Source organism: Capricornis sumatraensis, chromosome 7 (assembly GCF_032405125.1).
Source record: "Capricornis sumatraensis isolate serow.1 chromosome 7, serow.2, whole genome shotgun sequence".
Lineage (NCBI taxonomy): Eukaryota > Metazoa > Chordata > Mammalia > Artiodactyla > Bovidae > Capricornis > Capricornis sumatraensis.
The window spans coordinates 39,931,276-39,956,770 of NC_091075.1; the positions used below are offsets into that span (position 1 = coordinate 39,931,276).

Genomic DNA, 25,495 nt, shown 5'->3' on the forward strand with positions numbered 1-25,495 from the left:
AGAGTTTCCTCAAACTCAGTCCATTGAGTTGGTGATGCCATCCAACCATCTCATCCTCTCTCATCCCCTTCTCTTCCTGCCTTCAATCTTTCCCAGCATGAGTCTTTTCCAGTGAGTCGGCTTTGCACATCAGGTGGCCAAATATTGGATCTTCAGCTTCAGCATCAGTCCTTCCAAAGAAGTCCTTCCATATTCAGGGTTGATTTCCTTTATGATTGACTGGTTTGATCTCCTTGCAGTCCAAAGGACTCTCAAGAGTCTTCTCCAGCACCACAGTTTGAAAGCATCAATTCTTCAGTGCTCTGCCTTCTTTATGGTCCAACTCTCACATCCATACATAACTATTGGAAAAACCATAGCTTTGACTAGGTGGACCTTATTGATTTGGCAAAGTGACGTCTGCTTTTTAATACACTGTGTAGGTTGTTCATAGCTTTTCTTCCAAGGAGCAAGTGTCTTTTAATTTCATAACTGTAGTCACTATTTGCAGTGATTTTGGAGTCCAAGAAAATAGAAGTCTGTCACTGTTTCCATTTTCCCCCCATCTATTTGCCATGAAGCAATGAGACGGGTTGCCATGATCTTTGTTTTTTGAATATTGAGTTTTAAGCCAGCTTTTTCATTCTCTTTCACCTTCATCAAGAGGCTTTTGAGTTCCTCTTTGCTTTCTGCCATTAGGGTGGTATCATGTGTATATCTGAGGTTGTTGATATTTCTTCTGGCAGTCTTGATTCCAGCTTGTGCTTCATCTGGCCCAGTATTTCAAAATATGTACTCTGCATAGAAGTTAAATAAGCAGGGTGACAATATACAGCCTAGATGTACTCGTTCCCCAATTTTGAATCAGTTCGTTGTTCCATGTCTGGTTGTAACTATTGCTTCATGACCTTCATACAGGTTTCTCAGGAGGTAAGTAAGGTGGTCTGGTATTCCCATCTCTCTAAGAATTTTCCAGACTTTGTTATACTCCACACAGTCAAAGGTTTTAGCGTAGTCAGATAAGCAGAAGTAGGTGTTTTTCCGGAATTCTCTTGCTTTTTCTGTGATCCAGTGGATAATGGCCATTTGATCTCTGATTTTTCTGCCTTTTCTAGATCCAGCTTGTACATCTGGAAGTTCTTGGTTCATGTACTGTTGAAGGTTATCTTGAAGGATTTTGAGCATTACCTTGCTACCATATGAAATGAGCACAGTTGTGCGGTAGTTTGAGCATTCTTTGGCAATGCCCTTCTTTGGGACTGGAATGAAAACTGACCTTTTCCAGTTCTGTGGCCACTGCTGAGTTTTCCTGATTTGCTAACATTGGTGCAGCACTTTAACAGTGTCATCTTTTAGGATTTTAAGTAGGTCAGCTGAAATTCCATCACCTCCACTAGCTTTCCTCGTAGTAATGCTTCCTAAGGCCCACGTGACTTCACACTCCAGGATGTTTGGCTCTAGGTGAGTGACCACACCATTGTGGTTATCCCAGTCATTAAGACCTTTTTTATATAGTTCTGTTTATTCTCGCCACCTCTTCTTAATCTCTTCTGCTTCTGTTATGTCCTTGCCAATTCTGTCCTTTATTGTACCCATCTTTGCATGAAATGTTCCCTTGAATCTCCAGTTTTCTTGAAGAGATCTCTAGTGTTTTCTGTCCTTTTGTTCTGTTTCTTTGCATTGTTCACTGAACAAGGCTCTTTTATTTCTCCTTGCTATTCTTTGGAACTCTGCATTCAGTTGGTTATGTCTTTCCCTTTCTTTGCCTTTCGCTTCGCTTCTTTTCTCAGCTATTTGTAAGGCCGCCTCAGACAACCGGTTTGCCTTGTTGCTTTTCTTCTTCTTTGGGATGGTTTTCATCACTGCCTTCTGTACAGTGTTGCAAACCTCCACCTATAGTTCTTTAGACACTCTGTATCAGATCTAACCCCTTGAATCTACTTGTCACTTCCACTGTGTAATCATAAGGAGTTTGATTTGGGTCATACCTGAATGGCCTAGTGGTTTCCCCTACTTTCTTTAAGTGAAGTCTGAATTTTGCAGTAAGGAGTTTATGATCTGAGCCACAGTCAGCTCCCCTGGTCTTGTTTTTGCTGACTGTGTAGAGCTTCTCCATCTTCAGCTGCAAAGAATACAATCAATCTGATTTTGGTATCAACCATCTGATGATGTCTATATGTAGAGTTGTCTCTTGTGTTTTTGAAAGAGGGTGTTTGCTATGATAGTGCGTTCTCTTGGAAAAACTCTTCGCCTTTTCCCTGCTTCATTTTCTAGTCAAAGGCCAAACTTGCCTGTTACTCCAGGTATGTCTTGACTTCCTACTTTTGCATTCCCATCCCCTATGAAGAAAAGGACATCTTTTTTTGGTGTTCGTTCTAGAACGTCTTGTAGGTCTTCATAGAACCATTCGACTTCAGCTTCTTCAACGTTAGTGGTTAGGGCATAGCCTTGGATTACTTGGAAACAAACCAAGATCATTCTGTCATTTTTGAGATTGCACCCACGTACTGCATTTCAGATTCTTTTGTTGACTATGAGGGCTTCTCCATTTCTTCTAAGGGAGTCTTGTCCACAGTAGTAGATACAATGGTCATCTGAATTAAATTCACCCATTCCTGTCCATTTTAGCTCAGTGATTCTTAAAATGTCGATGTTTACTCTTGGCATCTGTTTGACCATGTTGACCTTTTAAAGATCATGGTGTAGAACTAAAAATGAGATTTATGTCTTATGAGGATCACTGTTACTCAGGAAATTAATTTCATGCAGACATACTAGTTTGAAGACTTAGAGTAATGTAGGATTGAGATGATTGTGATCTGAACATGATGATGGGGGATATGGAAAGAAGTTCTGGATTTGAAACATGTTTTGGAGTTAGTAACAGGGAGAACAGTGAGTCAGGAGTGTATCCTAGGTCTTTTGGTTTGGATGCCTGGGTAGATGGCAGCAGTATTTATGGATGTTGGACAGGAGGAAGGATTTGGGTAATAATTAGTTCCCTTTTGGCCATTTTGAGTTTAAAAAGCCTGTTGGATGTATAAGAGGAAATGTCTTATGGCAGTTTTCTATATGAATATGAAACTTTAGAAAATAGTTGAACTAGCTCATAAATGGTAAATTATGTGAGTGGTTAAAGTTGTTCAGGGAATGTGTATAGAGACAACATGTCTTAGACAAAAAAACTCTATGAAAGTAAATATTTGAGAGGTGGGCAGACTATATTCTTACTAATGCAGAATATCTTGTGTTTTGTTTTAGAATGATGCTGAAACCCTACAGAAGTGTCTTATTTTATGCTATGAACTATTGAAGCAGATGTCCACTTCAACAGGTATAGGTGCAACCATGGATGGCATCATTGAATCTTTGGTATGTTGAAAGAAATAATGTAGTAGCTGCTTTATATTGTGAGAATTAAGATAATGCATGTAAAAGACCTGGTATATAAGTTATAATTATTCTTTTAGAAAGTTTAAAAAAATTATTTTATACTGGCGAGAGATGCAGAATATCTTCATTTTTTGAATAGTAAGAGGAATACTGAGATATAATTGTAATATTTAAAGTACCAGAATCTTACTGTGTAGAAAGACTGAGAAAGTTACATTGTAAGCCTTGTGAAAGGAATTTGTTTATTACTGCATATTTAAGAGACTTTTTACTAAAGTAACCCTTCATAGGTAATCTCCATTTTACTCAGAGGGATATAAATTCTGCAAGCCTTAGAACAACATTGTCTGATAGAAATATAATGCAAACCACCTGTTAACTTTAACTTTTCTAGTAGCTGCATTTAAAAATTAAAAAGAAACATGTGAAATATTAATTTATTTAACTCAGTATATCCCAAATATTATAATTTCATCAGTTAGTCAACATAAAAATTAAATTCTTTTCTTCATACTAAGTCTTAAAGCACATCTCAATCATGTGGTTAATGGTGACGGTATTAGACATGCAGCCTTAGAGTATTTTTTTAATATTGCTGCTTATCCAAAGCAAATTTTAAATGTATCCAAGCTCTTCCAGGATTTTCCCCAAGGTTTTTTCACTTGGGATTAGTGAGAAACAGCCAACAATTGTGATCTAAAATCTAGTTCCTTGGATTGTCATGAGTTTGTCAATATAGTAAAGAAATCCGATTATTATTTACAACAGTCCAGAGCTGATTAAAACTAGATCTATTAAATCTCTAGAATTTAGTTTTAATTTTAAGGAAGAAGATGTCTCTAGTGAAAAGTGGTATTTTAAAATTCTGCTGTGTGCTTTATGTCTGGTTCTGTTGCAGGAGAATGATAAATTATGATATAATTACACAATTAAAACAGTAATTACAAAGACATATATATATGTGGGAAAACACATACAATATTGAGGAAATAAAGAATACAAAATTGAATGGTCATAATGATTTTAAATATATAAAAGTAATCTGTCTAAAGATTCCAGACCTTTAGAATAAGGTATTTAGGTATAGGAGTAATAATATTTTAATGGAATTACTGTGCTTTAAAAATGAAAGTGAATAAATATTAATAATTTTATGAGAAATATAAATAATATTGTTTATTATAGTGTATCATGTACTATACACTCAGTATTGAGGATAGAGTATACATGATTTACAAAACACATGTAGACTGCCCTTGGTAGATCTTTTGGTCAAGTGAGAGGGGACATGAATCAAATAAACAAGTGAAAGCTTATGCCATTGATAATTGCTATGAAGAAAAGCTTTATGGTCATATGTTAACTTAAGATAATGAGCTTCATCTGTTCATGGAGGGTGATCTTGAGGTGACATTTGAGTGGGCATATTAAATATGTGGAAAAGGAAGGGAAGAATGGTGTAGATTTACTCTTGTGAATACTGTAGCCACCAGCAACATGTGGATATTAAAAACCTATGACTATTAAAAACTATTGTAAATATATATTTATAAATGTAAAAAGACATTGGGTTTCAAAGACTTAGTACAAACAACATGTTATATCACTTTTTTATAAAATTTTTTGAAACCACAGCTAAAAATATTATCTCGATTTTTAAATATTGATTACATGTGTTGATAATATTTTATTTTGGAATACAATGTAATGTGGCTATTAGAAAATTTAAAATGACATATGTGACTTGCATTATGTCCCTAGTGGATAGCACCAATTGGGAGACATTGAAATCAGATCAATTGAATAAACAAGAGCAAGGGATAGTGTGGTACGAGATGGTACTGGGAAAGACTACACAATATGGAGATGTATCTTCTCTTTGAGCACTGGGAAGCCACTGAGTCAGTTTGGGGAGGTGGAGGGAATATAAGGACTGTATTTTGCTCTGACTGTATTCTTATGTTTTAACAATTTACTTTTTTGAGTTAATAGACTATATATGAAAATGCAGATCTGTGAGGAAAAAATAGATCTATGAGGTCTTACAGAAATTTTCATTTTGACCACCTTTTTAATATACTGTTTTAAATTTCTTCCTCTAGTCAAAATTATTTTAATTTCTAATTCATTTTAGATTCTTCCTGGAATAATAAATGTTCATCCTGTAGTAAGAAATTTGGCCGTATTGTGTTTGGGATGCTGTGGACTGCAGAATCAGGATTTTGCAAGTAAACACTTTGTATTACTACTGCAGGTAAGATTTATCATGTGATTAAAATCATGATTATACTTACTGAAATAAATACTCAGTATGTCTGAATGTGTTAGTATTATAAGTTTAATCTGTTCCATGGCTTATTGATGTTGATGATGATGGATGACTTTTCGGAACTCAGTTTTTAATCTTTTGATTTTTCTATTATTAAAATTTTTTTGTAGAAGACGAAATTCAATTATTTAAGGTTATTTTAAAATTAATCGTATAGCAAATTATATTGAGTGCATATAATATGCCCTGCATTATTCTAACTTAGGAAAAAATAAAATAGGTAATGAAAAACACAAGATAAATGTTGCAGAGGAAATACACAGTGGAAAATAGACAGTAAATAGTATGTCAGATGGAGAAAAAGCAGAGGAAGGAAATCAAGACTGGGAATAGGGAGTGGGAGCAGTTTGATCGAGAAAGACCTCACTAATAAGTTGAAATTTGGGCCATTACCAGAGAGGAGTGAGAATGAACCATGTAGATCTGGGTTAAGAAGTTTCCAAAGAGAGGGAAGAGCAGCGGGGGGGCCCTGCAGTAGGATTTTGCTTTACATGTTCAAGGAGCAGGACCTCATATGGCTAGGGCAGACTGAACAAAGGGAAGAATAGTAGAAAAAAGAGTTTGTAGGTAGCTGACATCCATGTCTTTAGGGATGTCTAGTCTATAAAGATGTAGCTTCACAGTGAATAGATGGGAAGGAACTGGAAGATTTTGAGTAGAGGATTTTTATGCTCTGACTGGGTATAGTGTTAGTTTGACCATGGATTGGCAAATCTTTTCTATAAAGGTCTAGAGAGTAAATATTGTAGACTTTGCAGGGCTTATGGTCTGTCTGAACTCTTGCCCTGCTGTAGTGGTTGAAAACATCTGTAGATGAGATATATTATTAGGTGTAGTTGTAGATCAATAAAACTTACACTTATGGAATTTGAAATTTAAATTTCATATAATTTTAGCACATAATGAGATATTAGTTTTTAACCATTTAAAAATGTACAATTTTATTCTTGACTTAGAGTCTGTTTAAAAGCAGGCAGCAAACTGGATTTGGTCCATAAGTCATAGTTTGCAGATCCCTAGTAGTAATTACAGGGATATAAGTATGGAAGCACGGGTACTCATGAGGTATTGTAATAATCCTGGAAAGAGATATTGATGACCTGGACCAGTGTTATGATTTTGGGGGTCATGAGAAGTGATGGTAGTTTAAGTCTGAAGGATGATGTCTGTAGAATTTGCTGATGAATTTAATGTGTCATGTGAGAAAAAGAAGAGGAAGGAAACAGGAATTTGGCCAGAAGAGGTGGAAAGATGGAGTTACCCTTTCCTGTGATAAGGAAAACAGAATAACAGGTTTTATGGCAGGTAAGTGAGACAAGGAGTTCAATTTTAGACATGGTAAGTTTGAAATTGGAGGTACAGTTCAGTTCAGTCACTCAGTCGTGTCTGACTCTTTGCGACCCCATGAATCACAGCACGCCAGGCCTCCCTGTCCATCACATACAAGTGGGTGTGTATTGGATAGACATTTGGATGTGGGTTTGGAGCTAGTAGACAGGCCTAGACTGAGCACATGGATCTGGGAGTCTTTATTCTATAATAGTATCTGATGCCTAGAGTTTGGATGTTACCTGACAAATGCATGTAGTTTGAGAAGAGATCTCAACTTTGTAGTTCCCTAGGGCTCAGGCAACATTTAAGGTAAGGGAGATGAGGAGGAACCAGTTAAGACCAAGGTGAAGTAGATAGTTAGGGAAGAGTGTGACGTCCTAGAAACCAAGTGAAGATGATATTTTAATGAGGCCAAGATGACCCAACTGTCTAATGCTTGTGACAGGTTGGTATAAGACTTCATGGTTGACCATTTTTGGCAAGTGAGGCAGTGTTTGGTGACTTTCATGAAAGTAGTTTATGTGAAGGTCAAAGTCTATTGGAGTGATCCAAAGAGAGAATTATTGAGTAGAGGATTCTGGGAGAAGGATTGGAGATAGCCAGTGTAGACTGTTCTTTCAAGATTATGCTTTGTTAGGAGTAACAGAAATGGAGGGGTAGCAAGAGAGGATATGGGGTAAAAAAAAGTTTTTTTGGTTTCAATTTTTTTTAAGATGGAGAAAATTAAAGCCTGTTTACCCTAATGAGAATGACCCACATGAAACAAAAAAAGTGAAAATATAGGGAAGAGAGGGTGCTCAGCTGCTTGAGTGCTATTGAGTAGACAAGAGGGGATTAAGTCTAGTGTATCAGTGGAATGTATTTGACTTTTTAGCTCCTTTGGACATCTGTTTTTAACATTTGGTCCTAGCTTTACTTGGAAAATATACTTCCCTCCATCTCTTGTCTAATGTAGTGGGATAAAAAAGCAGCAAGGAATTTTTGATCTTGGGGGAAATTCAGCTATTGATTGGGTTGAGTCTTTTAAAATAATCTTCCTGAAAGATATCTCACATGTTATTTTCAAGTTAACACGAAAAGTGCTCCCATTTACCTGTTGGCAAGCAATTTGCACAAAAATACCTTGCAGCTTTTTTATTCCACTACATTTGACAATACCAAGTGCTACATGAATCACACTGTCCTTTTGTGACAATGTAGGGAGATGGAGGGAAGTGTATTTTCCAAGTAAAGCTAGGCCCAAATGAAACTTCCTTTAATGTTGCATATGATATTGCCAAGAAAAAGAAAGCATACAGTTAGGGAAGACATGGGTAAGTCATGTGTTCTGGAAATGATCAAACTGTTTGTGACTTGTATCAAAGGAAAAAAAATTTAAACCATACTTTTTTTTTTTTTAAAGATCTCAGAGATTTCAGTGTTTGGTTATAATTTCCTTTTTTGGAGTACTTCGCATCTAATCAGTTCATTTAATGTACAAGGATTAAATTCCTAATGTTGTTTTTTTTATATTTATCAGCCCATGCTTGTTATCAGAGTAAAATTTCTATTATGTGAGATTCTTTTGGAAACTTGGAATGTCACGTATTATCTTTAAAATGGTGTATAGTTTTTTTTCAAACTGGGAGAAAGATTTTGTTCTTTGACCAGATGAATCATTTATAGCACTTAGCCATATATCTGGTTTTGCTCCAAGATGTAGAATAAATCTCCCATTACTATTTAAATCAGCAGGTATTGGCATCAGTGATTCTACTAGTAATTCTAAAAGGAGTCCCATCTACTATTGTGAATTTTATTGGCTTTATAGATACCCAGGAAATAAAATCCTACATTTTCAAAGAGATTTTGCTAAGAAATTAAACAAGTAAGTTCTCAACTTCAATTTCTTGGCTTTGTAGAGGAAGGGTAGTGAAGTGTAGATTGACCCCTGCTGCTAAGTCATTTCAGTTCAGTTCAGTTCAGTTGCTCAGTTGTGTCCAACTCTTTGCGACCCCATGAATCGCAGCACGCCAGGCCTCCCTGTCCATCACCAACTCCCGGAGTTCACTCAGACTCATGTCCATCGAGTCAGTGATGCCATGCAGCCATTTCATCCTCTGTCGTCCCCTTCTCCTCCTGCCCCCAATCCCTCCCAGCATCAGAGTCTTTTCCAATGAGTCAACTCTTCGCATGAGGTGGCCAAAGTACTGGAGTTTCAGCTTTAGCATCATTATTTCCAAAGAAATCCCATTTCAGTCGTGTCCAACTCCGTGCGACCCCATAGACGGCAGCCCACCAGGCTCCCCTGTCCCTCGGATTTCCAGGCAAGAACACTGGAGTGGGTTGCCATTTCCTTCTCCAGTGCAAGAAAGTGAAAAGTGAAAGTGAAGTCGCTCAGTTGTGTCCGACTCTTCATGACCCCATGGATTGCAGCCCACCAGGCTCCGTCCGTGGGATGTTCCAGGCAAGAGTACTGGAGTGGGGTGCCATTGCCTTCTCCTAGATTGACCCCTAGTCATCACTTTTTTTTTTAAGTGGAAGAAAAATCTTACTGGAACATTTGATAGTGAAGGATTCATTTATGTCTAGCTTACTAAGTACAGTGCTTTCTGACTCTAAAAATGAGGTAAAACATTTATCAAGATGCCCTATATACCATTATGAGTACTTCTGAAAATTTACAAGTTGTTTTCAAATTGGAATGCTGATAGAGGAGGTTAAAGTTAGACAATTATATAAAATTTCTAGTACTGCAGCAAAAAAAAAAAAGCCTAGAACTCATTCCAAAGGTATAGTCATGCACTTGACTTTCAAATTTGAAATGTGAATTTTGATCTTTTTAAATTTTGTTAATATAACATGAATAATATAGAGAAGGAAATGGAAACCCAGCTCTAGTATTCTTGCCTGGAGAATACCATGGACAGAAGAGCCTAAGGGGCTACAGTCCATGGGGTCACAAGGAGTAGGGCACAATTGAGTGACTAATACAGTGTGACAACGACATGAATAATAAGTGTTTTGGTCATCTTAGAAGAAATGTAATATGAATTTAATGCTTAAGAGTGTCCTGGAGCATTAGGAAGTTATTTAATACTAAACTTATCCCCCATTTGACAGAGCTATAGGAGTGTTGTTTTCTCCTGTATAATTTTCTATAGTGAAAAGAATTGCCAAAAGCAAGTTCATGTGAAAAATAAATGAATGTTCCCTATCAAGACCATTTCATAATTTTACCTTAATATCAAATCAAAATACTTAATAGTAGCCTTGTCGTGGAATTAAAATTGACCTTTTTTTTTAACTTTTAACTTTGATCTCTGAACTTTTTTCAGGGACTGGCTATTAATGTTTGTCTGAAAAATAACAATATAATTTTTTGTACATTAAAAATCTGAGTGATACCAGATACAAATGCAGTAAAATAAATTGTATATGGAATTTTGCCTCTGTTTTGAATGTTATTCTGGGGTGGACTTTTATTAGATTTTCAAAAGGATTTGCAATCAAAAGAATTTAACTATAGCAGATTCAGTTGTTTATTAAGGTATTTTCAGAGCTATCATTGGAAGATTTTAGATTAAGGGAAAAGAGCTATATTTTGGGAAAGTAAGAAATCATTTTTTTTTTTAATCAAGTTTGACTAGCAGAAACTGATTTAAGAAATATATCCACACTTGTTAGAAAGGCAGAAGAGGGAAATTACTTAATTTTAAAATCTTTCTTTAAAAAATATCCAATTAAAGAGCTGTTGCTAGCCAGTAAAGGACTGAAAAGGGCAAGGAAAGCCAAGATGCTGTTGAGAGAGTAGTGTGTTTAAAATTTGTAGAGGATGGTCATGACAGTACATTCTTAGAAATAAGCGTTTGGATTTGGAAAATTTGCAAGTCTTGACATAAGAAAATGTAATAGATATATCTTGAAATTAAGTTTTGTAATTCTGAGCCATTTTTCTCAATTCATTTATTTGACAGACCTGCTGGTGATATATTTTTTTTTTTCATTCTATGGGCTAAGCTGTATAGCTTATCAATCAATCAAGCATATCAATGACCAAAATTTAAGTACATTAGAGAACATACCAATAGTAAATTTCTTCATAGTAGAAATATTCAACTCTGCTTTTTTCTTGGCTTTTAAATTTAGTTTATAGGAATTCAGTTTTCTTAACTTAAGATACTCATACAAACTGCTGGGTTTTGTGATTTACTTCCTTCCAGTTCGATGAAAATTAATTGATGATTAATGAAATCTGAATTTATCGCACTAATAAGAAAAAAAAGTTGTCTTTAATGAAGCTTCATAGCTTAGAGGAATACTGATGTTCCAGTAAATGCTTTTCATTAGTTAGGATGTAATATTTTTGTCTTTATAAATAGCCCTAAACAATTACAATATAATAGAACAGTTTTTCTAGATCTTAAAAACATAATAAAATCATAGTTGAACATATACTCATTGAACATATACTCATACACATTTTTATATATAAAAGGAACAAATAATTCTGCTTGATTCTAGTTCAGGAAATTTTTACTGACTGATGAACTTTTTCTGAAAGAAATGTAACTAAGTGTCATGGTATAAATAACAATAACTTTAGAATAAATTTTAATTAAGTTTTTTAAAATATTATATGTAGACGTGACACTGTTGAAATTAGACTAAGATATATGTTAATTTTATGTTGTGTGAACAGAATGAAAGTGTACCTCATTTATTTTTGGTGGGGGATGTTGTTTCAATTTAGGTTTTGCAAATTGATGATGTGACAATAAAAATAAGTGCTTTAAAGGCAATCTTTGATCAACTGATGACATTTGGATTTGAACCATTTAAAACTAAAAAAATCAAAGCTACTCAAAAGGAAGGTGCAGAAGTAAATTCCAATGAAGAGCAAGAGTCAAAAGAATCTGAAGAAGAGACAGCTATAGCCAAGAATGTTCTGAAACTACTTTCTGATTTCTTGGATAGTGAGGTAAGAAATAATCATGGCCCTGTTAGTGTGCAAGGTCATTTTTAGCGTGTATATGTTTATGTTCTTTTTAGTTTTTTAAGCTGAAGTTTAAACTTGGCTGGCATTTTTAAAATTTTTGCCTTTTGAATATCATAATTAAATGCTTTCACTTGTAATATACCTAATTTCCCACTATCAAATTACATGTTTAGAGAATTGAAGTGTAAACAAAAATGAAATGACTATTGGGAGGTTGTTGTTTTTCATCTTTTTTCTCTGTCTTATGGTCTATGACTTACAAATTTCTTACCCAGGAGTTTTTTTTTTTTTCTTTTTTTTTTTTTCTATTACGGCATGGGGATTTTAGTTCCTCGACCAGGAATTGAACTCCACCCCCTGCACTGAAAACACGGAGTCTTAACCACTGGACTGCCAGGGAAGCCCTCCCAAAGAGTCTTAAGAAATAATTTAAAATAATCTTATATTGAGTGGGTACAAGTTCTAAGATATGGTATGGGCTTAGATCTCTTTCCTTAAGATACTCATTAACTACATTTTTAAAGCATCTATAAACATTTAAATTACAAAATTTTTAATTTTTATTGAGATGAAATTGATATAACATAGAGTAACAATTTTAGAGTGAACAATTAACTGACAGTGTAGTGCAACCACTGCCTCTAATTTTTAAAACATTTTTATATCTCCAAAGATTAAGTGGTTGCTCCCAGTGTCTCCTTCTAACAGCCTGTAACAACCATCAATTTGCATTTTGTCTCTATGGATATAACTCTTCTGGATATTTCCTATAAATGGAATCATATAATATTTGACTTCCTGTCTACTTTCTTTCACTTAGCTTTTTTTCAAGATTTATCTATGTTGTGACTTGTGTCTCAAGCCTTCTTATGGCAGAATAATATTCTGTTTTATGTATATACCACAATTTGTTTAGCCATTCATCCACTGAAGGATATTTGGACTGTTTCCACCTTTGGTTGTTGTGAATAGTGCTGCTATGAAGATATGTATGGCTGAGTAGCTATTTTCAGTTCTTTTGAGTATATTTCTAGAAGTAGGGTTACCAGGTCATATATTAATTCTTCTTTGCTGTTTTAGGATTTTGCTTCTGCTCCTCATCCCAACTAATTGCTTAATATATCCTCAACCTTTCTTTCTCTTTAAAGTTAGAACATTTATGTTCTCTCAGCAAATTTTAGTAATACTATAGTGTTATCATTTGCCACCATATTTTATATTTGATCTCGAGAACTTATTCATCTTTTTTTTTTAAGGTATAATAGAACTTCTTATAGCTGAAAATACACCCTTTTACCACCCTCTCTATATTTGCCCCCACCCACCAATCTGTGGTAACTACTATTCATTCTACTGTTTCTCTGAGTTTAACTTTTTGAAAGATTTCTACATATAAGTGATACCAAGAAAGTATTTATTGGGCTGTTTCACTTAGTATATTGTCCTCGGGGTCTAGTCCTGTTGTTGCAAATGGCAGGATTTCCTTCCTTTTTTATGGCTGAATAATATTGCACTATATATCTCACATCTTCTCTGTTCATTCACTAATGGACACATAAGTTGTTTCCATATCTTAGCTCTTGTAAATAAAGCTACAGTGAACATGGGAGTGCAGATATGTCTTCAAGAGTCTCTTTTCATTTCCTTTGGATGTATACCCAAAAATGGGATTGCTGAATCATGTAGTATTTGTGTTTTTACTGTTTTGAAGAATTTCATTCTACTTTTCATAATGACTACACCAGTTTACATTCCCACCAAGACTGCACTTAGGTTCTTTTTTCTTCACATCCTTGCCAAATGTCTTTTTGATAAAACCATTTTAACAGTGTGAGGTGATATCTCATTGTGGTGTTTTGTTTTTTTTTTCCCTTAAATTCTTTTTAGGTTTTTGCATTTTGGTTTTTATTCATTTTTGAGTTAATCTTTTGCTTGTGGTACAAGGTATGATCAGTTGTTGCTGGGTTTTTTTTTTTTTTTTTTTTTGCATAGAAGTATTCAGGTTTCTTCTAGCACCATATAGCATGTGGGATCTTAGTTACCCCGAGCAGGGATCAAATCCATGCCCTCTGCGTTGGAAGGTGGAATCTTAACCACTGGATCACCAGGGAATTCCCTCATTTTACCTTTGTTTTGTGTTTTCCTGGTGATTAGTGGTATTGAGCACCTTTTCATGTGCCTGTCAGCCATTTGTATATTTTCTTTCAAAAAATGTTTATCAATTCCTCTGCTCATTTTTTTAAAATTTTATTTTTAATTGAAGGATAATTGCTTTACAGTATTGCATTGGTTTCTGCCAAACATCAACGTGAATCTGCCAGATATACCCATGTCCCATCCCACTTGAATTTCCCTCCCACCTCCCACCCTATCTCACCCCTCTAGATTGTTACTGAACCCTAGTTTGAGTTCCCTGAGTCATACAGCAAATTCCCATTGACTATTTTATATATGGTGATGTATGTTTCCATGTTACTCTCACCACACCTCCTACCCTCTCCTTCTCCCCACCGCCGTGCGCATAAGTCTGTTCTTATTGTCTGTGTCTCCTCTGCTGCTCTGCAAATAGGTTCATCAGTGCCATCTTTCTAGATTCCATATATATGCATTAGTATTCGATAATTGTTTTTCTCTTTTTGACTTACTTCACTTTGTATAATAGGCTCTAGCTTCATCCACCTCATTAGGACTGACTCAAGTATGTTCCTTTTTATGGCTGAGTAATATTCCATCATATACTTATATGTATATTTTATATATATATATATATAGAGAGAGAGAGAGAGCATGCGTGTGAGAGCACAGATTCTTTATCCATTCATCTGTCGATGGACATCTAGGTTTCTTCCATGTCCTAGCTATTGCATATAGAGCTGCAGTAAACATTGGGTTACATGTGTCTTTTTCACTTTTGGTTTCCTCAGGATATATGCCTAGTAATGGGATTGCTGAGTCATGGTGATTTTATTCCTAGTTTTTTAAGGAGTCTCCATACTTTTCTCCATAGTGGCTGTGTCAATTTATATTCCCACCAACAGTGCAGGAGGGTTCCCTTTTCTCCACACCCTCTCTAGCATTTATTGTTTGTAGATTTTTTGATGATGGCCATTCTGACCACTATGAGGTAATATCTCATTGTAGTCCTGATTTGCATTTCTCCAGTAATGAATGATGTTAAACATCTTTTCATGTATTTGTTAGACATCTGCATGTCTTTGGAGAAATGTCTGTTTAGGTCTTTTGCCCATTTTTTGATTGATTGTTTTGGTTGTTATTGATTTGTATGAGCTGCTTGTATATTTTTGAGATTAATCCTTTGTCAGTTCTTTCATTTACTGTTATTTATTCCCCATTCTCAAGGTTGTCTTTTTACTTCGTTTATAGTTTCCTTTGCTGTGCAAAAGCTTTTAAATTTAATTAGGTCCTAACGTGTTTATTTTTTTTAAATTTCCATTACTCTGGTGGGTCATAGAAGATCTTGCTGTGATTTATGTCAGTGTTCTGCCTGTGTTTTCCTCTAGGAATTTTATAGTTTCTGGTCTTACATTTAGGTCTTTAATCCATTTTGAGTCTTATCTTTGTGTATGGTGTTAGGAACTGTTCTAATTTCATTTTTTTAAAGTAGCTGTCCAGTTTTCCCAGCATCACTTACTGAAGAGACTCTCTTTGCCGCATTGTATATTCTTTCCTCCTTTGTCAAAAATAAGGAATCCATAGGTGCATGGGATTACCTCTGGGCTCTCTGTCTTGTTCCATTTGTTTGTATTTCTTTTTTTTGTGCCAGTACGGTCTTGATGACTATAGCTTTGTAGTATAATCTGAAGTCAGAAAGGTTGAACCAACGCCCCCTGCAGTAGAAGGTGGAGTCTTGACAACTGGACTTAGCCGCCGGGAAGGCGGACCACCAGGGAACAACAATTAATCAAATTGTTGGTTTTGCTATTGAGTTGTAGTAAAGTTCTTTATATATAATTTTGGATATTAATCCTTTATCAGATATATAATTTGTGAATATTTTCTCCCATTCCATAGGCTGTCTTTTAATTTTGTTGATGATTTCCTTTGCTGTGGAGATGATTTTCAGTTTGATATAGTCCCACTTGTTTATTTTTGCTTTTGTCGCCTATATTAAGGAGCTTACTACCCTCTGTTTTTTCTGTAGGAAAATTTTTTGAGGACCTGCCAAACTGGTTTTCATAGCAGCTGAACTACTTTACATTCCCTGTGTCCAACAATGAACAGGGGTTCCATCCTTATCAACACTTGTTATTTTAAACAATTTTATTGTTTGTTATTAAAATTAATATGAGAAAATTGTTATTGAAATTTTCAGCTATTTTAGTAGATTGGATTGGCACCTCACTGTAGTTTTGAATTAAATTACCCTAGTGACTAGTGATGAGTATCTCCCTGTGCCTTTTGGCTATTTGTATGCCTTGTTTAGAGAAATACCTATTCACATCCTTTGCCCATTTTTAGATTGGGCCTTTTACTTTGTTAATAATGTTCTTAGATTTTTATGAAGTTTTAGGTTTCCATGAAGGCTAATTCATCTTTTGTTGCTTGTGCTTTTGGTGTTTTGTCTAAGACTACACTGTCTAATCAGAAGCCATGAAAGTTTTATTTTCTTTTAAAAGTTTTACTCCTTTAGCTTTTGATTTAGATGTATTGGTGCATTTTCAGGTAATATCTCAGTAGGTGGTGTGAGGTAGAAGTCCAGTTTCATTGGTTTAACTGTGGGCATCCAGTTGTCTCAGCACCATTAGTTGAAGAGATTATTCTTTTCCTACTGAATTGTTTTAGCACCATTGTGGAGGATCAGAGAGTCAATTGATCATCAGTATATGGGTTTATTTCTGGATTCTCAGTTCTTTTTCATTGTCTGTCCATCCTGAGCCAGTACCAAACTCTCTTGATTCATGTAACTTCATAGTAAGTTTTGAAACCAGGGAGTTGAGTTTTCCAACTTCAGCTCATTATTTTCAGTATTGTTTTGGCTATTTGAAGTACCTTGAAGTTCTTATGAATTTGAGGATTGACTTTTTCATTTCTGCAAAAAAGTCTGTTGGAATTCTGATAGTGATTGTATTGAATATATGTAGATTGCATTGGGGCAGTATTGCTATCTTAATGTTTCCCAATCCATTAACTCAAATGTCTTTACTTGTATTTAGGTTGTCTTTGATTTCTTTCAAAAATGTTATATAGGTGTCTGGGTCCATGTTTTTTACTTCCTTGGTTAAATTTATTCCTGTATATTTTATTTTGGGTGCTATTGTAAATGGAATTATTTTCTTAATTTCTTGTTTGGATTGTTCTTTCATGTTGTATAGAAACTCAGCTGTATCTTTGTGTGTGGATTGATTTAAGTTTGTATCGTGCAACTTTGCTGCATTCATTTGCTAACTCTTGTAGTTTCTCTGTGTGTTTATTCTTTGGCATTTCCTCTCTAAGATCAAGTTATCTGTGAAGAGACAGTTTTAATTCTTCCTTTTCAATTTGAATATCTTTTCTTTCTTTTTCTGGTCTAATTGTTCTGGCTAGAACTTGCTGTACAGTCTTGAATAGCAGTGGTTAAAGAAGGCATCCTTGTCCTGTTTCTGATCTCAGGGGGAAAGTTTTCAGTCTTTGTTGACTATAATGTGGATTCTTCATAAATGCCCTTTATCGTTTTAAAGAAATTCTATTTTTATTTCTCTGAGGTTTTTTCCCCTAACCATAAAAGCATGTCTAATTTTGTCAAATGATTTTTCTCTGTGAATTGAAACGATCATGTGATCTTTTTTTAAAAAATTGCTGTGGTACATTATAATGCTTCATTTTCTTATATTGAACCACCCTTGCATTCTTTGGATAAATCTCACTGAGTTATGTTGTATAATCTTTTTAATATGTTGTTTGTTTTGATTTGCTAGTAATTTGGTAAAGATTATTTACATTGGTATTCATAAGGGAAATTAATCTATAGTTTCCTTGCATTGTCTTTGTGTGCCGGGTGTCAGGGTGATACTGACCTCATAAATTGAGATAGGAATTGTTTTCTCCTCTTCTGTTTTTTAGGAAGACTTTGAGAAAGATTGCTGTCAGTTCTTTAAATATTTGGTAAAATTTATCAGTGAACACATCTAGTCTTAGAGTTTTCTTTTGGAGAAGTTTCTGATTTACTTATTCAATCTATGTATTTTTTTACTGGTGTATTCAGATTTTCTATTTTTTAAGCCCTTTTGGCAATTTGTGTGTTTCTGGGATGTGGTTCATTTCATCTAGGTTGTTTAATTTGTTGATATTCAGTTCTTAGTATTATGTTTATAATCCTTTTTATTTCTGTAAGGCTAGTTGTAATGTTCTGCTTTCATTTCTGATTTTAGTTATTTGTGTCTTTTTTTTGTCAATATAACTAAAGGTTTTTCAAGTGTGTTGATCTTTTCAAAGAACCAACTTCCAGTTTCATTGAGTTTGTTTTTCCCTCTAATTTTCTGTCTCTTTTTTTAGTTCTCTAAGATGTAAAGTTAGCTTATTGGTTTTAGATTTTTTTTTTTAATGTAGACATTTACTGCTATAAATTTTCCTCTGAACACTTTGGTGCATATCAAAAGTTTCTGTGTTTTTTATTTTTATTCATCTATTTAAGTAGTTTCTAATTTTCATTTTGATGACTACTTTGACCTGTTGGTGTGTAAGAAGAATATATTGTTTAATTTACATACTTGTGAATTTTACAGTTTTCTTTTGTTACGCTTTTCACTGTTTTCCATTGTAGTTGGAGAAGATACTTTGTTTGATGTCATTCTTTATGAATTTGTTGAGACTGGTTTTGGGTCTAATACAGGCTCTATTCTTGAGAATGTTCCAGTGCACTTGAGAAGACTGTGTAGCCTACTGTTGCTGGGGGGAGTGTTTTGTATGTTTGGTAGGTTTATGGTGTTAAGTCCTCTACTTCCTTATTGGTCTTTCCAGCTGTTCTATTCATTATGGAAAGTGGCATATTAACGTCTTCAGTTATTATTTTCGAGCTGTCTTCTGCCTACAGTTCCATCAATGTATTCCAGATATTTTGGGGCTCTGTTTTATGTTTATAAGTATCTTTTTGATGAGTTGACCTTTTTAAAATTAATATTTAATGTAACAGTTTTTGACATCACATTTTGACTATAAATTGGTGGAAATAAGTCCTTATTAGTATTTTCTTAAGTTTTAAGTTACTAGCCAAGTGATAAGACTGACTTCTTGTTGGGACTTATCCAGTGCTGTGGGTTTGCTGACATTGTGTAGATGGAAAACTATTGAACAGGAACACTGTTTGACTGTAGATGAATGAGTTTTGTTTTTTGGGTTTTTTTTTTTTAAATAGTACAGGTTCATTAATCTCTTTCTGGCTTCACTAGATTCTGTGACTTTGATTTTATTTTTGTCATAACCACTAAAAAATCTTGACTTTCTTAATTGTCCTCTGGGCCATATACAAGTTTTCTTTACATGCTTTAAAGACCTGTTTTCCTGTCCCAATTCAAATTCCTATGTTAGAAATTTTAAAAAGATGAAAGGCATGCAGCCTTTGGAATTGGAGACTTACAGACTTGTGTTCTGGTAACATCTTTGAATCTTCAGTAAGATATTTATTGTCTCTGGACTGTTTCTTTATCTTTGAAATGGGAAAAATGATGTTTATTCAGGCTGGTTTTTAATTTAGTCAACAAGTATTTGACAGCTATTTATGTGCCAGTAACTATACGGTCTTGAGAGTACAGTGCTGGGTGGAACAAAGTCTCTGCCCTCATGGTTGTTTTGAGCCCTAAATGAGTTTGTATGTGGAAGGAACCTGCCAGTACTCTGGCAATTATTAATCTTATCAACCTCTATATTTTTCTCTTTATTTTTGAGTTTTGAAAAAATTTCTGAAATAATTTCTGTATTTTCTCATTCCACTGTTTTCCCTTCTGTCCCTTCTAGTTTAGACTTGTCTTTCATTCCCGGATTATGGCCTGTCAACATTGTTGTTCAGTTGCTCTGTCGTGTCTGACTCTTTGTGACCCTATGGACTGCAGCACACCAGGCTTTCCTGTCCATCACTGACTCCTGGAGCTTGCTCAAGCTCATGTCCATTGAATCAGTGATGCCATCCAACCATCTCATCCTCTGTTATCCTCTTCTCCTCCTGCTTTCAGTCTTTCCCAGCATCAGGGTCTTTTCCAGTGAGTCAGGTCTTTGCATCAGTTGGGCAAACTATTGGAGCTTCAGCTTCAGCCCTTCCAGTGAATATTCAGGATTGAATTCCTTTTGGATTGACTGGTTTGATCTCCTTGCAGTCCAAGGGACTCTCAAGCATCTTCTCTAACACCACAGCTCAAAAGTGTCAATTCTTCAGTGCTTAGCTTTCTTTATGGTCCTACTCTTAAATCCACACGACTACTGGAAAAACCATAGCTTTGACTATATGGACCTTTGTAGGCAAAGAAATGTGTCTGCTTTTTAATATGCTGTCTAGGTTGGTCATAGCTTTTCTTCCAAGGAGCAATTGTCTTTTTAATATCATGGCTGTAGTCACACCTATAGTGATTTTGAAGCCCAAAAAGATAAAGTCTGTCACTGTTCCCATTGTTTCCCCATTTATTTGCCATGAGGTGTTGGGACTGGATGCCATGATCTTCATTTTTTGAATGTTGAGTTTTAAGTCACCTTTTTCATTGTTCTCTTTCTCTTTCATCAAGTGGCTCTTTAGTTCCTCTGTTTTTTTTTTTTTTTTTGCCATAAAGGTGGTGTCATCTCTGTATCTGAGGTTATTGATATTTCTCCCGGCAGTCTTGATCCCAGCTTGTGCTTCATCCAGCCCAACATTTCGTATGATGTAGTCTGCATATACGTCACAGAATCTAGTTAAATAATCTATGACCTGTCAACATTATTTTTCTGAAATCTCATTTGTCTAAGTACTCTTTCAAAAATCTTCAACGATATCCTACCTCATTGAGGGTGAATTTCTTTACCTAACTTTCAAGGTCTCTCTAATCTGATTGCTAAGAAAACTTACTTTCTATCTGTAGTAAAAATAATCACTGACATTTGTTAAGGGTTTACTGTGTGGATGGCACTTCTAAGAGTTTTACATATATTCTTTGTTTTTTGTTGTAAGTACTTCTGTTATCCCATTTTTTATACATGAAAAAAGTGAGGCACAAAGAAGTTAAGTAATATGCATAAGATCAGATCATGCAACTAGGAAGTATCAGAGGCTTGAATCTAATTGAGGCGCAGTAGCCAGTATTTTAAACTACTACTCTTTCATACCTGTATCTCTGTTTGAATACCACTACCTTTTTTTCATTTTTTTCTCTAGTTTTGTTTTGGTTACCCTTTTTAAGCAATGCCTTTTTCTTTTTGTGTACCTTCTATTCACATTTTACCTGTTATTCACACATATTGCCAGTCCTGCCTGTGGAACTTTCATTTATAGGCACCTTCTCTGATGGTAGAGACTGTTGTTGAAAGTTTTCTATATCTTAGCACCATGATAATTGTTTAATACATATGGTTTTGGTTTCTGGTTTCACAGTATTACCTTTTGGTTCTTTTTGTTCTTCTGAAGAGTTGAAAGGGAATTTATAGCTAGACTAATAGTTCGTCACATAGCCTTAACCTAAAAAGAAGAAATAAAATCCTCTTATGTACCTTTAAATAATCATAATAACATGAATACTTTTGGATAAATTTATATAAAAGTACTGTAGGATGGGCTACAATGTAAGGCCTAAAAGGGAAGTATTAATACAAATAAAAATTTTCTTTTAATGAAAGTCATTTTTAATAGGTGTCTGAACTCAGGACAGGAGCTGCAGAAGGACTAGCCAAGCTGATGTTCTCTGGACTTTTGGTCAGCAGCAGGATTCTTTCTCATCTTGTCTTGTTATGGTACAATCCTGTGACTGAAGAGGATGTTCGACTTCGACATTGCCTAGGCGTGTTCTTCCCCATGTTTGCTTATGCAAGCAGGTATTTAGTCATATTGATAAACCAAAGTCTAGCTTGAAATTGAATCCAGGCTCCTCATGAGTCATATTTATAGTATTTTGCTGTTAGTTTTCTTTTTCTTCAGTGGTAAATGAGAAGAATTTACCTAGATTCTATCTACCTGAATTATTTGGCTCTGTCCTAGATAAACATGTACTATATCTTGATAGGGTGAATTTTGCATATAATGTTGTTTTTAAAGAATCATTTGCTTTTTCTTTGCTAACATACCTTGAATTGTTTTTCAATAGGACTAACCAGGAATGTTTTGAGGAAGCCTTTCTTCCAACTCTGCAAACACTGGCCAATGCCCCTGCATCTTCTCCTCTAGCTGAAATAGATATCACTAATGTTGCTGAGTTACTTGTAGATTTGACAAGACCAAGTGGGTTAAATCCTCAGGCCAAGAATTCCCAAGATTATCAGGTGGGTGAGTACATTAGCCTATGGATGGTAAGGGTAGTAACTAGCATGCAGGTCACTGTTGTTTTGGTAAAATAATCCTTCTGATAGTTTCTTTAAAATGGAGAGGCTGCATATTGATCTTAAGATTTCTGGTGTATGTGGTAGTACATGACACTAAGAAGAGAAAAATGTCTTTTGCAACTGTGTCGGTGGACCTAGAGGGTATTTTGTCTTAAATAATTTGTCTGAAATAATTCAGACAAAGACAAATACTCTGTTAATTACTTATTTGTGGAATCTAACAAATAAAAAGAATGAATATGACAAAACAAACGGATATAAAGTAGAGACTAGTGGTTATCAGAGAGGAGAGGGAAGGGATAAGATAGAGATAAGGGATTAAGAGACACAGACTACTATTTATAAAATAAACTACCAGGATATACTGTACAGCACAGGGAAATGTAGCCATTATTTTAAAATAATTTGAAATGGAGTATGATCTATAAAAATAATGAATAACTGTCATGCACCTAAAAACTAACATAATGTTGCAAATTCACTACATTTTAATTAAAAAAGGCCTTTTGGGAAATGGGGAGATATCATATAAAAATAAAAGTGCTAACAGTTTTGCTACTGAATGGAAATTACCAACAATTCATCATTTTTACCATCCCCTCCCCGCCTCGTGCTGGCTGTTACTCATTCTGAATAATGACCTGTATGTAGGGCTCATTGAGTGCTCAATTATTGATTTACCTGCTATGTTTCTGATACAAGGAAGGGGAATTCAAAGGATGAAACTCACCTGAAGCTTAGTTTTGTTTTTAATTTAGAGAAGATACAGTTAGTGCATACTCTCCCACAAATTAAATGTAAGCTGGTTTTTAACCCTTTAATATCATTTGATCAAACATTCACCATATTGAAAGTTAATGTGTTATGAATTATTTCAGATGTCAGCGTATTAAGTTGAACGTATTGGTCTTCTGTTTTAATTGATATTTTAGTTTTTGATATTTAGTGACTGCATACCTCATTTGAGTTACTAAGTTACATGTTATTAGAAAGAAGATTACGAAAATTAAGACAAAATATAGTAAGGGTCAGTGATATAGCTAAGTGCTTTAGAAGATGGCAGGTTTCATGTGGTTTGGATGATAAGTTCAGCATTACTGGTTTTAAATCTGACTGAATAAAATTCACTTGGGCTTTGTTTGGATTTGAGGAGTGGTTTGGATAGAGAAAAAGACTCAGTGCAGGTGATCAAATGTAGCTGGTTTTACAAGTCATATTGGGGAACTGTGGAAAAATCTTTACAGCTAAGGATCCTGAATAGGCCTTTTAGGGCAGAACATTAGGATAGGGAATTTGGAGTTGACTCTATTGGCAGGGAGTATAATGAAAGGCTTAATGGGATAACAGTCATTATTGGGAAGATTAATTTGATTGTCAGTTTCATTAGGTGTGGTGAGTTGGTAAGAGGAATAGAGAATATTAATAAAGAGAGCAGTTAAAAAATTGGTTTTAGGAAATAAATGCTTATAGAAAGAGAATAGAAAGTAATAGTAAAAAGTAGTAGAAATTGATATAGAAAAAAAGTTGCTGGTACAGAAGCCTAGCAGAAAGAGCTTTGTTTGAGGCGGGGGAGTTGGAAGAATCCAAGGTAACTCTGAGGTCCTAGGTATGGGTGACAGAAGACCTCAAGAGCCTGTTGACGTCAGGGTGCACTCTGATGAGCAGCATCCTGGAGGAGTGAAGGGAATAGATTGGGCAGAGGGAGAGATGGAACTGTCATGCAGTCTGAAGGCCTCAGCCGATCTCACAGGAAGTTCCAGAATTGGCATTGTTCTTTGCTTTGTCCGAAATTGAGATAAGGCTGGGCTGTTGTACCTACACATCTACGAGTTACTGAATGTGGATTAGCCCTTGGGGAGGCAGTGTGACCTTAAGCAAAGCCCATTGTCTTCAGCCTGGTTCAGTCTACCCTGGGAACCTTTAACCTCTAAAACTCATGGTAGCCTGGAGAGTGAATGGTTCAGTACACATTGTACCACAGCATCTACTATAAGAAGGGGAGCTCACATGGGGAGGACTATGTTAATTTTGTTTTGGACATTTTGGGATTATGACAAGATCATTAGTTGGAAATGATATGTAGGACTGTATTATAAAGATACCATTTCAATTCACCAGTATTTTTCTCTTGATTTGCCAGGCCTTAACAGTTCATGACAATCTGGCTATGAAAATTTGCAATGAGATCCTAACATGTCCATATTCACCAGAAGTTCGGGTCTATACGAAAGCTTTGAGTTCTTTAGAACTCAGCAGCGAACTTGCTAAAGATCTTCTGGTTGTGTTGAATGAGATTCTGGAGGTAAATAGTTTCTAGTCACTCTTAATGTGTATATATTTTTTTTAATCAAAGTAGAATTTACATTCTATTAAATTTATATATACATTAGTATTTTTCCTTTCTTGAAGTAAATATTTCCTTCATAAATTTAATAGAATTTTTAGAATGCTTTATTAATTTTGTCATTATATAGTTTTTTAAAAGGTTAGAAAATGCTGCATTAAAAAATATGCTGCATAAAAAAATGCTGCATAAAATTTTTTTTTTCTATTATAGCAAGTAAAAGATAGAACATGTCTAAGAGCTTTGGAGAAAATCAAGATTCAGTTAGAAAAAGGAATGAAAGAACATAGTGACCAAGCTGTAGCAGCACAGGATGACATCACAGCTATGACTGTTCTTCAGAGTGAAGATGGTAACGATATAGTAACCTGAGTATTAAGATTCTCCTCTAACATCTAAGTGATAGATGTCAGAAATGGAAGAAAAGTTTTTCTAATTAAATTCACTTGGGAACGGACTTTTGGACTCAGAGGGAGAGGGAGAGGGTGGGATGATTTGGGAGAATGGCATTCTAACACGTATACTATCATGTAAGAATAGAATCGCCAGTCTATCTCTGATGCAGGATACAGCATGCTTGGGGCTGGTGCATGGGGATGACCCACAGAGATGTTATGGGGAGGGAGGTGGGAGGGGGGTTCATGTTTGG

General features: G+C 35.1%; 1 protein-coding gene across 1 annotated transcript in view; it reads left to right on the forward strand.

The window, feature by feature from the left end:
• NCAPG (non-SMC condensin I complex subunit G) overlaps window positions 1-25,495 on the forward strand; it is a 44,990-nt gene that overhangs the window by 16,387 nt on the left and 3,108 nt on the right. The window contains exons 12-18 of the mRNA XM_068975371.1: window positions 3,241-3,351; window positions 5,507-5,626; window positions 11,766-11,993; window positions 21,817-21,998; window positions 22,268-22,442; window positions 24,643-24,804; window positions 25,060-25,198. Of these exons, the coding sequence (XP_068831472.1) occupies window positions 3,241-3,351; window positions 5,507-5,626; window positions 11,766-11,993; window positions 21,817-21,998; window positions 22,268-22,442; window positions 24,643-24,804; window positions 25,060-25,198 (1,117 nt within the window). The remainder of the gene's footprint in view (window positions 1-3,240; window positions 3,352-5,506; window positions 5,627-11,765; window positions 11,994-21,816; window positions 21,999-22,267; window positions 22,443-24,642; window positions 24,805-25,059; window positions 25,199-25,495) is intronic.